The sequence below is a fragment of the Equus przewalskii genome, chromosome 26 (assembly GCF_037783145.1).
Source record: "Equus przewalskii isolate Varuska chromosome 26, EquPr2, whole genome shotgun sequence".
Taxonomy (NCBI): domain Eukaryota; kingdom Metazoa; phylum Chordata; class Mammalia; order Perissodactyla; family Equidae; genus Equus; species Equus przewalskii.
This window is the reverse complement of record NC_091856.1, coordinates 20,586,728-20,601,507: the sequence shown is the minus strand read 5'-3', so window position 1 is coordinate 20,601,507 and position 14,780 is coordinate 20,586,728. Positions and strand designations below refer to the sequence as shown.

The 14,780-nt window shown below is 40.7% G+C and overlaps 1 protein-coding gene across 1 annotated transcript in view; it reads right to left on the bottom strand.

Annotated features, from left to right (window-relative positions):
• The window catches only part of PAPPA (pappalysin 1), a 236,698-nt gene that overhangs the window by 91,328 nt on the left and 130,590 nt on the right, over nucleotides 1–14,780 (bottom strand). The window contains exon 10 of the mRNA XM_070596239.1: nucleotides 1,131–1,324. Coding sequence (XP_070452340.1) covers nucleotides 1,131–1,324 — 194 coding nt within the window. The remainder of the gene's footprint in view (nucleotides 1–1,130; nucleotides 1,325–14,780) is intronic.

Genomic DNA, 14,780 nt, shown 5'->3' with positions numbered 1-14,780 from the left:
TACAGAGGGGGACGATGAACCCTAGACACTCACTCACTCATTCATTCATTCATTCTACACATGATTTTTTCCCACTCTCCCCATGGCAGTCAGAAACAAACACAAATGAATAAATAATCTAATGCATATAAGCACAAGCAAACGGATAAATGAAAAAATGATCAAATAACACTATAGATTATAAATGAGATGGACCTATCTTATACTTCATCCAATGATTTTCACTGGTCCCCAGAAGGTCACATCTCTCTTTCATCTAGAAACCAGCCTACCCGTGCCCCCATCCCTGAGTTAGGGCATCAATATTAAGAGGAATGGCTAGGAATAATGGTTCATCTGCAATGCCAGGAGGCAGGCTGGACTCAGAGGTGGCCACTGGGCCAGGCAGTGGGAAGCACTGAGTCGTGTCTCTGGGAAATGGTAGTCTCGAAAGAAGGCAGGTGTTTGCTTAGCAGGATAATTGGAAAGCGGGCTCTGGGGACAGCCCAGCCATCCTTAGAATCCCACAAGCTCTGGGGGCCCCAACGCTCTGGCTCCCTCAACTAAGCAGGCATTCCCTTAGGGAAGAACCCTGGAACATAAATAGTTCATTAGGGGACTGAGGAATGAGTCACAGCTTTTCAGAGTTGGGGAGGTCCTTGGAGATCATCAACCTCAATTACTCTCTAATTTAAACATAGGAAAACATGGGGCCCAGAGAGGTGGGGAAACTAGTCCAAGGCCACACAGCAAATTCATGGTAGAGTCACCATTAATTCACAGGAGGGTACTCAAGGAGCATATGACTTGGTATTTTCCCCCCCAAAATCAGGACTCCCTCTGAAGAATTTGTTCTTACCCCATAGAATTCTAGCGGTATATCCAAAATGGAATTCTTTCCCCAAATATGAATTATAACACGTAGGGAAACAGGCAGACAGTCGTTACCCTGACCACACTGCTGTTCCCTGCCCTTAACCACACCATGTCTAACCCCTGACAGATGGGACTCTGAGACCCTGAAAATATATTTGCTAGAGATATGGTCAAGTGGCCACGTCCATTGACCCTGCCTTCGAGGTGGGCAGTCTTGAGGGCAGCACAGAGGTTCAGAATGTCTGCAAGAAAGTCACACGTGGTTGGGAGCTTACCTGGGATGCTGCTGGCTGACCAATGATGACCCAGCCTGGACACTGCTGGTCTTGATGGGATACTGAAGCATTGGATGCCCATTGATCCAGGAACCCCTGGGGCGTGTAGACACCACAGTCCTTGATGCTAGTTTTTTGTTCAAACTCCTCACAGACCCCATCACCATCATGGAAGTAGCACCGGCTAGGTTCATCTGCAGGAGAGGGACACAGAAGGGAGAAAACAGAGATTGTTCTTTGGTCTCAGCTATCATCAGCAGCTATGGAATCAGACCAGCAGAGCCCTCAGCACTATCAAACCCATCACCAATAGTCATGATGGAATATTATTCACCCTTGAAAAGGGAGGAAATTCTGCCAGACGTGACAACATGGATGAATTTGGAGGACATGATGCTAAGTGAAGTAAGCCAATTACAGAAGGACAAATACTGTATGCTTCCACTTATATGAGGTATAGAAAGTAGTCAAACTCATAGAAGGAGAAAGTAGAATGGTGGTAGCCTGGAGCTACAGGGAGGGGGAAATGGTTGAGAGGTGAGAGTGAAGGTTCAGTTATACAAGATGATTAAGTTCTGGAGAGCTGCTGTACAACGCTGTGCCTGCAGTTAACATTGTCCTTATAGTTAGAGTAAGCACATGTGCACCCGAGAATTTCTTAAGAGGATAGATCTTGTGTACTATATTTTTAACTACATACACACACACACACACAAAAGTTCACACACACTTTCCGCCTTCATTATCCCAAGTGATTCCCACAGCAACCTTGTGAGGAGGGTATTATTATTTTAATTATTATTTTAGTCTTCCAGATTAGGAAACTGAGATCCCACATGTCTTTAATAACTTGCTTAGGGTCATGCAGTGTGTTAATGCCAGATCCTGGTTTTAAACTCAGATTTTCACTTCCCACGTTCTGGGTATATTATCTGATACCACAGAACTTCATAGCTGCAAACTGAGGTTTTACTCCAAAGAGAATTTCACTTTTGCATAAAGAGTGAACTGATACACAAGAGATGCTGGCTTCAGTCCCAGCTCTGAAACTAAATTGCTCTGTTACTTTAGAGTAGTCTCTTTCCCTCTCTGGGCTCAATCATCACTATCGGTAAGGAGGTTAGACTGCTGGGACACCAGGAGCCCTTCCTGGCTTCTCAGATACCTTAGAAATTTCAGTTAAAGGCCAGGTGAGTTCTCAAGCTCCCGTGCAATCAAATCACAGCAAGGATTTCTACCTGGGACAATTTAATGCTGCCACTGGTTGCAATGATCCTGACTTAGCTGCAAGGACAAAGATCACAGAAGCACAGAGCTAGCGGGATGCCTTCTAAGTAGGTAGGACCTATACTTGTTTCTTGGTGTTTCAATACAGAACAATACAAGGAGAGACCTGGATATAGCCATCCAAAAGAGATCAGCCTGCCCATCTTTTAATAACTTGAATGTCAGGTATTCTGGGCTATTTTCCCAACTCTTCTAGGCAAAGTTAAATGCCTCTTCCTGTGTAGGTTCCTATTTTATAAAGATTCTCATCTTAACACTTACCACAGTGTGCTTCCATTATGTGTACATGCTACAGCTCCTCTGAAAAACTGTGAGCTCCTTGAAATCTAGTCCCTATTCAGTGTCTTAGGGTGATCTTATAATTTATCATCCAACCTAGTGCATTTTGAGAATCATAGAGATGCTATTAAAAACTATGTCCAGGCCATTGGCACATATCCTGGGAAAATCTGAATGTCTTAGGTAAATTAGAACGTATGCATATGGTCACCCTGCGGATACTGCTTGATCTAGGACATCCTCCTCTATTTACTCCAAAATAATGGAGTGGAGCTCCGTTTCCAACCAGGATGGGACTTCTGTCCCTTATATGAGCTATGTAACTTTGCACAATTAACTTCACTTCTCAGTCTCTGGCTTCCCATCTATAATACAGAAAGGATTATCCCAGCCAGCACAACCTCCTCAGACAGCCATAGAACTCTCATAGGAAATGGACATAAACACGCTTTATACATTCGAAAATAATGGTCAAGAGAGAAAACACTCTTCTTCTTCTGAGGGGTCAGTTTATTCCTAAGTGGCTGCATTGAACCAGCTTGTGAAATCAGTACTCACTTGAACCACTTTCAAGGAGCATTCCCCCAGATTGAAAGAGCCTGGGCTAGGTAGAAATAAGAGTTGGATTTCTGTGATGCTGACTATCTGAAAAAGGAGTCATTGAATTCAGGGGCAGCAGAATGTTGAGCCCCTTCCAAGATCCAAAATCCCTTGTTTATTTCTGCAAACAGTTTACATAGTGAAATACTATCAAAAGAGCCAGAATAAATCAATTCACTATAATTCAATTATTTAAGGATGAGTGTGAGCCAGCTGAGGACTCCAGTGACCAGTAGCATGCTTGGCAATTCAAGCATGGAAAGAATACAGGTCTGGCACTTCTCGGTAGCTCCAACCTCTTGATGAATGTGACCAACTGACATATAATAAAGCTTAGCCCCAGTCCAAGAGTGGCCAGCTATCAATCCAGACTTTACTCTTTAGAAACCCAATAAAGGGAATTGCAATGAGGGCAGGTTTGGGCATCAGGCAAAGCTAGGTTCAAATCCTAACTCTGCCATACGTAAGCTATGTAGGAATTAAATAAACTAACCTAACCTCTCTGAGCTTCATTTCCTTCATCCAAAAAAAAAAAAGAAAGGACATAATATTATTTATCCAGCACTGTTGAAAGTGATTTCATGAGATGATGTGTATAATGCCAGCCCCTTCACCCATTTTATCTAATGGAAAAGTAAGAGCCACAGGAGGTAAGGCACTTGCTTCCAGGTCACAGAGAGAGCTGGTGGTAGGGCTAGAAGTAGGAGCCTGGCCTTTTTATGCTTAGCAGAGAGAGCTCCTCCTACATGCTATATCTACAGAATGATGAAAGCACATCCTCTTGAGGATAAGATCATGGGTTGCCTGCCTCTTGGTACTGCCTTTCTCCTCCTCCAATATGAAGATACAAAGGGGAAGATTATCATAAGATCATGTAAGGTCTATTCTCTAAGATGACTTAATTCATTTCCTCAGCAAAGAAACCTCTCAGAATGGAAAGAATTGGGACTAGAGTTGAATTCTCATGAAGGCTAATTTCTTTCTGATTATGTTTAAGACCTCAATATACCTGTCTGCTTAGAGTGAGCAGAACCTGGAAGTTCTGGAGGTTCTGGAGAGGAGGTAGAGGTAGACCTAGGTAGGTAAATAGGTACGGAGATAGGCAGATGGATGATATATAGATAGGCAGAGAGAGAATTAAAAGAGAGATAGGAGATAGAGCTAAAGAGAAGAGAGAGACAGAGTAAGAACAAGAGAGAGAGAGAGAGACAGAATGAGAGGGAGACAGAAGATGCCTGGTTTCTTCTTGAAGATTCTGCTGACAAAGCTACTGTGAGTCCCTTTTTTTTTTTTTTTTAAATAGCATCCTTGGACTCCGCCATCCAGTTTCCCTTGCTACCAGAGTCCCAGGGGTTCTTCAGCTACACCTGCCAGTCTTCATCTGGGGAATTCTCTCTCCCTCTCTACTCCTGCGCACTGAAGAGAACAGGGCAAGGAATGGAATACAAATATGTGGCCAGGAAAAACAAATACAGCCTCAAGAAAACCATAAAACAAAACTGGCCTTCCTGTTTTCATTACATCAATTTACTTAGTTGTTCTTGAATGCTTTACATTGGGAGCTGAGCAGGTTGTAGTGAAAAGCATTTGAAGTCAACACTAAGGTCAAATGATCACTCTGCCACCTGCCTTCCATGTAGTAACGAGGTGGCATTGATAATAACACATCTCACTGGGAGGAATATTGTGAAAACTTATTATGCTCCCAACATGTATTTGTTGAATGAATAAATGACTCAAATTTGGCACCCTTGGTGCACATACTCTCTTGTCCAGATATAGACTCTGCACCCTTTGAAAAGTTTCTTTAGACTAGACCTTGGGGTGAAGGGAAAGGAACTGAGACACCAGTAGTGACTAGCTTCCAGTGAGTTTGCACTGGGCAGTCTGATTTCTCCATTTCACCCCATCTTCCTCTGACATAAGGGAACTCCTCATTTCAGATTCATTCCCTTTCATGCAGTGACACATTTAGAAATTTCCTCCATCCAAGTAGGAGACTTGATGTGATGGGGAGGCATTGCCAACTCTGTCTTCCCCAGTTGAGCTTTCATTTGCCAATACTTGCTTTTCCTTTTGGAAGAAAGGAGCTCAGCTCCAAGAGCCCGAGGCAGATGGACGCTCTGCAAGTGGACAGACACAACTGATGCCACTCCTCATTGACTTAATTTTCAATTTCCATCTGTCTGGATGAAATGCCATCCTCTGCATTCCTGAAGCATGTCTGAAGGACATTATCTGAGATAAGCAGGGATTGTTACCCCCATTGGAAAGCTTGGAAAGCCAAGTCTTAGAGAAATGAGATGAGTTTACCTTAAACTATACTCAAAAGCTGAGGTTTGAGTTACTGTTAAGAGTTTTTATCCCTGCAGTCAGAAGCCCTAAATTCAAGCTCCTTATCTGTCCCTGATTACTAGGTAAACTTGGGCTTCTTATTTTACTTTCCCATGCCTCAGTTTTTCCATCTATAAAATGGAAACGAGATTACCTTGTAGACTGCCTCAGTAAAATCCTGGGTGTAATTACGTAACATCATAGACTGAGAGATGGAAAAGTGATACCGTCTTAAAGGCACAGGGCCTGTTCTTAACAATGAAGATAATGGGATGAGGTAGGGGCTGAAGAAGAAGTCTTCTTCTTCTTCTTTTATTTATTTATTTTTTTTGGCGAGGAAAACTGGCCCAGAGCTAATATCTGTTGCCAATCTCCCGCTTGTTGCCTGAGGAAGACTGTTTCTAAGCTAACATCTGTGCCAATCTTCCTCTATTTTGTATGTGGGATGCCACTACAGCATGGCTTGAAGAACAGTGTGTAGGTCCGTGCCTGGGATCCAAACCTGCAAACCCTGTGCTGCCAAAGCAGAGTGTACAAACTCAACCACTATGGCACTGGGCCAGCCCCTGGAGGAGAAGTCTTCTTACTTAGAGATTCTACTGTTATTCACCAAGCTTTAGATTTAAGGAATCTTCAGGAGCAGAAATGATTGAAGGTGGTGCATGGGATATTTTCAATATGAATGGCATGGAACTAAGCAAACAAACAAAAAGAAAAAAAAAAGCAACAATCTAAAGAAAAGAATATACTTACTTAGAGTGGAACTATTTCAACCCAAGTCCCAAGTGGGGCCACTAACTTGCTCAGAAACTTCCGGTAATTCGTGAAACCACTGGAATCCTTGAGGTGACTGACTGAGAGAAATAACTAGAGAGTTCATTGATGGAAAAAGGAGGGACTTACATTACTCATGTCAGCTCAGTACAAGATCTTAGGGATGGTTTCCACTAGGAAACCCCCCTGCACCCTCACCAGTTTAAGGACCTTGACAACAGATAATCATAAGTTACTGCTCACTGCAAAAACTAACTTCAGCCAATGTGTTCTTCAAACAGGGCCTGAGATAATGCATATTCTTCACGATAGTGGGATAATTTAAGGAATTTGGACTATATGTCTTCTATTCTCAATACATATGTGACCATACCCCTTCTTCACATATATCTTTGATAGATCCCTACTGCTTATAGGAGAAGATCATCTTTCCTTAGCCTGGCATACAAGACCCTCCACAAACTGGCCTCTTCCTGCAGTTTTCCAAACCAGCCATTCCGTTTCATTCTTCTATGCCCTCACAATAGGTTGTTTCATCTGCTAGGACATATTTCTCATTTTTCACTTTGCTGACTGCCACTGATTCTTGAAGGTTCAGCTCAAAGTGTTTTCTCTAGCAAGTCTTCTCTATCCTTCCTCTTTCCCTGACTGCCATCCTAGCTGGGTTAAGCATCCTTCCTCTGTGCTCTCACAATTCCCAGATCTCACAGCTTTTGTTCAGTCTGTCTATGGGCCAGTCTCCCTCAGCAGGCGGGGAGGATCTCTGGGTACAAAACTGCTGAGTCTTTCACATCTGTACTCTCAACTCACGGTACCTAGAGTAAAGGAGGTGCCTGATAAATGGCTGTGGAATAAATGGATGAATGACAAACGAAAGCTAACAAATGCTTAATATTTAATTTCAATTGTTAACAGATTATGTATTGTCTAAACTAACCAGGTGCTGGTATACTTTTTTATAATGTGATTACTGGCCATGTCATGAGAGTACTGCAAATGAAATTTCATCAATACAAAAGGTATCTTCTTCCATGGCAATGACATATTTTTGCTTACAAGATTTATTAGCTTCATGGTAAAATTTCTTCAGTCTTTGGGATTGATTGCTGTTGTTCTGAAACAAACCGCCAAGTGGTTGTCTCTCACACATCTCCGTGATATCCAGCTGGGACTAAGATCCCAGTCATTCATCTGTAATCATTTCAGAAACGAATGGCAACAAATAAGAGATACCAAAGCTTTCTGGAGGTTTTAGGAGTGAGGGATGCCATCATCAACAGCTAAGATAGCTTCTGACTTCCAGATGAGAACTGGAGAAGACTATCAATTCATTTCACCAATATCTACTCAGTACCTGCTCTGTGTCTCTGCTGGTATTGGGGATACACTGGTGAATCAGGTTGATCTCCTCCCTTGCAAGGGCAATCAGTACTTCTCAGGAAAACAGAGGAGGATTTCCTGAGAAGTTGGTTTGGGAACAGCACATAGGAGGAAGAAGAGAATTTGAGCATGTGGAAGAAAGAGTATGAGCGATGGATGAACCTCAACCAATATTTGTGTATGTGAGTAACCTGGCAATGTTAGAGTGAAGGAGCACAGTGGATCCTGGAACTAATAAATTGAAAGCTGATCTGAGGCCAGACTGAAGAAGGATTAAAATGTCATGTCAAGATATTTTACTTTTATCCTTCAGAAATGTAGAGACTTTGAAGATTTTTCTGAGCAGGAAAACCTGGGATTTTCACACTCTTAGAGGTGGTGAGATGTAAGGAATGTTTTTTCTTAGCAGGTGTGCCATTTAATATCGATTTGACTTTGGGCAAACTACTTAGAATTTCTAGACTTTGGTTTCCTCATCTGAATAATGGTTGAGGGATTGAATGTTTATTTTGATGCTCAGATCACTTAATATTAAATGCAATTATACTATAACCAAAAATATTTACTTCATTGCTTCTGTGTGCCAGGTACTGTGATAAACTGTAGACACAGAGCAGTAAATAAATCATCCAGGACATTTCCCTTATGGAACTTATATCTAGTGGTAAACGTAGGTAAAGCACTTAGTACCTAACATCAATAAGTGGTCTATGATGATGGTGATGGTCTTGGAGCTGAAGGCAATTATTTCATTTTAAGTTGGGAAAGCTGAGGTTCATAAAGTTGAAGTGATTTACAGAAGCCTTTAGAGAAAACTTCCAGTATGACAAGACTAGAATGTTGTCTCTTCAACTCCTAACACAATGCCCTTTCTATGGCACCATGTTACCTTATCGGACCAGGTTTTCAGTACATAATTCCAGCAACAAAATAGTTTGTTATCCTTAACCAAGTTTCACTATTACTTTTGGGAAACTCTACTTTCACTTTTCACAACAGCCATGGGTATGGACTAAATACAACTAGTCTGAGAAGCTATTGGAGTTAAGAAGTCTCCAGCCCGTTTAGAAAAAAATTCTTAAAACACCACCTGCAGATGGAGAGATGAGGGTTATACGTAATAGGAAATGGATTTTTTTTGAAGATTAGCCCTGAGCTAACATTCACTGCCAATCTTCCTCTTTTTTTCTCTTTATTACTATTTTTTTTTTTTTTGAGGAAGATTGGCCCCAAGCTAACATCCGTGCACAACTTCCCCTATTTTATATGTGGGAGGCCTACCACAGCATGAATTGGTAAGCAGTGCAGAGGTCCACACTGGGGATCCAAACTGGCAGACCCCAGCCTGCCCAAGCAGAACGTGTGAACTTAACCGCTGCGCCACTGGGCTGGCCCCCAATCTTCCTCTTTTTGCTGAGGAAGACAGGCCCTGAGCTAACATCTGTGCCCATCTTCCTCTACTTTATATGCGGGATGCCTACCACAGCATGGCTTGATGAGTGGTTTTAGGTCTGCACGTGGGATTGGAACCGGTGTACCCAGGACCACTGAAGTGGAGCACGTGAACTTAACCACTGCACCACCAGACTGGCCCCGAGAAATAGATTTTGTTTAGGACTCAAGGAGGAAACAAAGAATTTGAACACACACTCTTCATGGATGGGCTACCTTCCAAAGGATGGGTGGGTTTACCTGTATTTCTAAACTTCTTGTTTATGAAGATGGATCAGCTTTGGAGAAATTAGCATCTGTTTCTATTTCTAGCTGAGGGAACAGTGATTGGCATTAGAATACTCTCTTTTAGTCCAACGATTACTATTTTTTTCTATTTTTTAAACAGCAGAAAAAAATAGTATTTTTTAAGTTCAGCTGTTTATTTAGGGATGGGTCCAACCACAACAAGCTTCATGCCACATAACAATTCATCCAAGCAACAACAAGAAAAGACCAAAAAATGCACAATCTTTGTGTCCAAATAATAGCTTCTTGGAAGAGGGGAAATTGGAGTCCTTAACCCCTAAAGGTTTATAAAGGCAAAGTTTTGAGGGAGGCAGGGGATGGCTATATTGGCACATGTATCCTCTGGACAGAAATATTTGAACTTTACAGAGCCTATCTTTCAAAGGCTTCATGTCAAACCCACATTGCTGACCTCATTTAATTCTATTCAAACCAAGGTTTATTCTTAACCTCCTCAACCAGATCAGCTTGTCCAGAATACAAAAGACAGGGTGGTGAAGGGCTTCTAAGGAACCATGAATCTGCTAACAAGCTTCAGATGCTGATTAGGTCTACTGAATCTAAGGAGCTAAAGTTGGTTTCTGGTTCCTTCAAGGGTTGGCCACATTCCAAAGTGGGCCAAAAATTCCTTCCTGCGTTTCATTGTGACAACCAGGTACCATCTAGCAAACCAAAAGCACTAGGAAAAGAAGAATGAATCTTAAAGCAGTGTCAACTCCACACTCATGGAGCACACCCTTAGGAGGACAGCTTCTCCTCTGTCCACTTGGCCTTGACAACACTCTCTTAACTGGCTTTTGGTCTTCCCCATTTCAATCCCTTCTCACAATGCAGCCTATGAGTATTAATCTAAAATGTAAATCTGATCATATTTGAAACTCTTTAATTGACGCCTGCAAAGATTCAAACTTCCCCACCTAGCACTCAAGTCCTTTTGTAGACTGACTCCAAATTTCCTGTCTCATCTCATTTCCAACCACAACTCCGCTCTCAAATGTACACAGTTCCTTCCAGAACTCACACCTCAGAGCTTCTGCCCTTATTTTTTCAGCCTGAAAGGCTGGTCTCCACCTTTGAGTCTTCCATCAAAATTTAATTCTAGCATCTTTAGCTTCCTGAAGCCTCATCTGTCCCTCTTCTGCGTTCCTACTTGTTTAGCACAAACCAATTCCCTTTACTTTCTGGATCATTATTCTCTTCTTTCAAACCGGCAAAACAGGATATTGCCTATATAAAATTTTTAATTAAAAAATAAGTAATACAAATTTTAAAAATTAAAAATAATAAAACCTCCTTTCATTCCACATCTCCTTACCACTATGTCTCCTGCTTAACATTTCCCTTTCCATGATTCACAGTAAAATTTATTGAAAGTTATCTAAACTCACATTACCCACTTTTTCTCCTACAATTCACTCGTCAGTTCTCTCCAGTCTAGCTTCTGCACTCACCACTCCATTAAAATCAATCTTGTCATGATCACCATTGACCTCAACATTGCTAAAATTAACCGTAATTTCAAAATGGTCATCTTGCTAGACTGCTTTGAAGCATATAAAAAAAATAGTCCATTTCTGTTTCTTGAAGTACCCTCTCTTAGATTCCATGACACCACGCCATCCTAGGCCGTTCGGGCTCTTAGCTCTTTTCACATAGATTCACTGACTGTCTTCTGCTTCCCTAAATCTCTACTAAATGTGCCATGTTTCAGAGCCAGGTATTGGGCTTCCTTGTCTTATTTATCTACATTCTGTCATCCAGTCGTAGTTTGAAACAAAAATTTTAAAACATCTATGTGTCAATGACTCAAACATTTCTTTATATATGACCTCTTGTCTGAGTCCCAACCGCCTACAATGACATCTCTATTTAAGTATCTATTTAAAGGCATCACAAAATCAACAAGTCTACAAGAGAAGTAATGGTTTCTCCCCATATTCCTTTCTTTCTTCTCCATCTTAGTAAATAACAACATTGCCCAACAATGGCCAAACCACAACCTTCTGAGTCATCTCTGCTATTTTTTTAGCCCACCCTCCAACACCACACAAAGTCCATGAGCACACCCTGTAGACTCTTTCCTCTCAGAATATTTCAAAAAGATCTACTTTTGCTCCATCACTGCCACCCTGATCCAAGCCACAGTCACTATCACAATGTTCATCTAACCAGTCTCCCTGCTTCTTCTGTGTCTATTTCTCAATCCTCCCTCTTCCAGGGTACAGCTAGAATGCTCTTTTAAAAATATAAATTATATCAGGCCACTTTCCTGCTTAAAGCTTCTCAATGACTTCCTGTGTCACAGGGAACAAAATCCAAAGTCTGGATAATGGCCTATAAGTCCCCACTTTATTTGACTACATCCCACTACTATCTCTTTGTCCACCACCTTCTATTTATTCATTCATTCATTTTATCCATCTATCCAGACATCCCTCCATTCAACAAGTACCTATTCCTTAAGTAAGCCAAACTTGCTATTGCTCCAGAAACTTGAACTTGCTTTCATTTTACCTGGAATACCTTTTTCCTGGCTTTTCTCAGTTTTCTCCTCTTCATCATTTAGGGTTCAGTTCAAATATTACTTCCTCAAATAACAACCTTGTCTACTTACAGTAAGCTCACCTCTTACTCCTGCACCCCCATTAGAGAGCAGCAGACCATCTTATTTAACTTACTTCACAGTGTTATTTACTATATAAAAATAAATTTTTACTTATTGTTTCTTCCTTCTCCCATGTGATATAAGCTTCATGGAGGCATATCTCAAAGTGGATCTCTTTCTTTAGGATCAAGAAAACTCCCTTGCCATATTATGTAATTGGTATATACTAATAAATGAATGAATGAATGAGTACAGTTCTTGGATCGTGAGATATTTTTGTGCTGGCCCCGTTCTTACTTCTATGTACATCCCTAATTCTTAGGGCAATGCCAGTCTCACGGCAGGTACTCAGGAAATGATGAATTAACAAAGTTCTTTCAGAGTTCTAGAATCTTTATTATTGATTGTATTGAAGAGGCCTCAAACCTGATTTGAATCTGTTTCAGCAGATTGCACTACAGACAGATTTTTATGAAAATATTAATTAGAATGAGATCATATTACAAATTCAAGCACACATTCGGGGGGAAAACCCAATTCTATCTAAACCATCCAATAATATTTTTTTCCTGTGAGATATCGTGCCTTACCATCTGTCCTAAATACTGTTTTATTTTCTTTCTTAACTAAATTTGCAAAGAAATGGACTATCCGGATAGAAAAGTTGGTGCAAACTGGACTGAAATTTAATAAAGAGATTTGACAGTCTTATGAATTGGAACTTGACGATACATTACATCACCTTGCATTTAGAATAGTTATTTGAAAGGCCTAAAAAAGACTGTAAGCAAAGATAGTGATCCTAATAAATAACAATATATTCAATAGAGCAGAATGTTCAAAGCCCTGAATGATTTTCAGCCAGGTCTCTTTTGGGTTCCAATGTTATCTCAAAATATGGAAGAGGCAGTAAAATTCAGTGAATTCTATAGTGGCCACGGAATAGACAGGCATTCTGAGCACAGATGGGAGGGAAAGTGACACCTAGGACCCAAAGGGCTTTCAAAGTATGAGCAGGAAATAACAAAATGAGATTTCTCTGGGATAATGTAAGCTAATAATAAATGGAGAAAAATACCTAAAATATTCATATGCGAAGCGTGTACAAAAAGTGGCAAAAAAGGGTGATGAAAGATAGTACACTATAAATGGAGTGTCAGTGGTTTTAACATGATCTCATTGCCTCATACCAAAAATAAATAGGTAAAAAAGAAAGAAAGAAAAAGAAATGGGACAGTTTCTGAGAATCAGCAGCTTGATCAGGAGAACTGGCATCTGGAATAGATGCTCTCTAATCTACCCATGGCTTTGGACAAGCCATTTTGCTCCCTTGGCTGCAATTTCACCTTCTATAGAATAAGACAGTTAAGTCTCTTTATGATCCCCTTCCACTGAGTCACTCTAAAATGTATTTGGTTCTTGGTTTTCGGTTCTTTCCTTTACTCATTAAACCAGTTTTGCAGTCGAAAGATGGGGAATTGTGACCAGCACAATGAAGACTGAGAAGGGTGTAAAGGAACCCGTTTTGAGAAACATAGAAGAGGACAAAAATGAAAAGCAGGTGGAATAAGTGACAGGAAATCAAAATTTGAAGCTCAGCTGTGTCACTAACTTATTCTTTGCTACTGGGTAACACACATCCTCATTCTGGGTTTCATTCTTTTTGTCTATTAAAAACATGACAAAATTACTTTTCCTACCCATTTTAGAGAGTGGCTATAATGATCACATAAAATAATATGATTGAAAATACTCAAACATGTTTTCACATTTTCTTATCACAGAACAATCTACAACTCATCTCCTAAATCATCAAATGACTTTGTCAACTCATTGTTTAAGTCTCAGCTTCACCATCAACTGCCCAGTGAGGCCTTTGCTAATCATATTATCTTCACTCCAGTCTCTCTACCCTACTAGTCTATTTTATTTTCTACATGGCATTATATTGCTTCTGTGAATGTTTATTTGATCATTGCATTCTCTCTAAAGCAGAATGGTGGTTCCATGAGAGCAGAAACTTAGGCTATTTTGCCTACTACTGGACTCCAATTCCAGGACATACAAGGCTATCAGTAAGTATTTGCTGAATGAATGAATGAATGAATGAAGGTTTAGGGCTGCCAGGGTCTTTAGAAATTATCTAGTCCAAGTGCTTCTTTTTGCAAATGTGGCAACTGAGATTCGGAAAGTTTAGGTAATTCACTGAATGTTGCACAGTTAATTATTATAGGCCAAGGGTTTTTATGGCCTAATTAAAGCTCATTATATAAATATCAGCAATATGCAATGTCAAATGCAATTGTTCTGTGAGAAATACATGTATATGAGCATAAAGAAAAACAATGCATTCAAATAAAAGTCAGTATGCACACATATGCCTATTTATCCTTCAATCCAGTAAAACAAGAAGCCCATCAGCCTGTTAAGGCATCCTGAAGATTCCAGAAAAGAGACAATTTTGGACAAGTGGATGCTGTGTTAACAGTCGCCAAGGAATAGAGGATGAATCATGGCACCACATGAAAACCAAGACAGTTACCCCAGCCTGGCATAGCTGATTGTGACTAAAGGGACTGCAGTGTGCTGGGTTCTTGGTGGGGTTCCCATGCAAGAAACAAGACTGTTAAAGTGGATCCCTCCTACCCGGA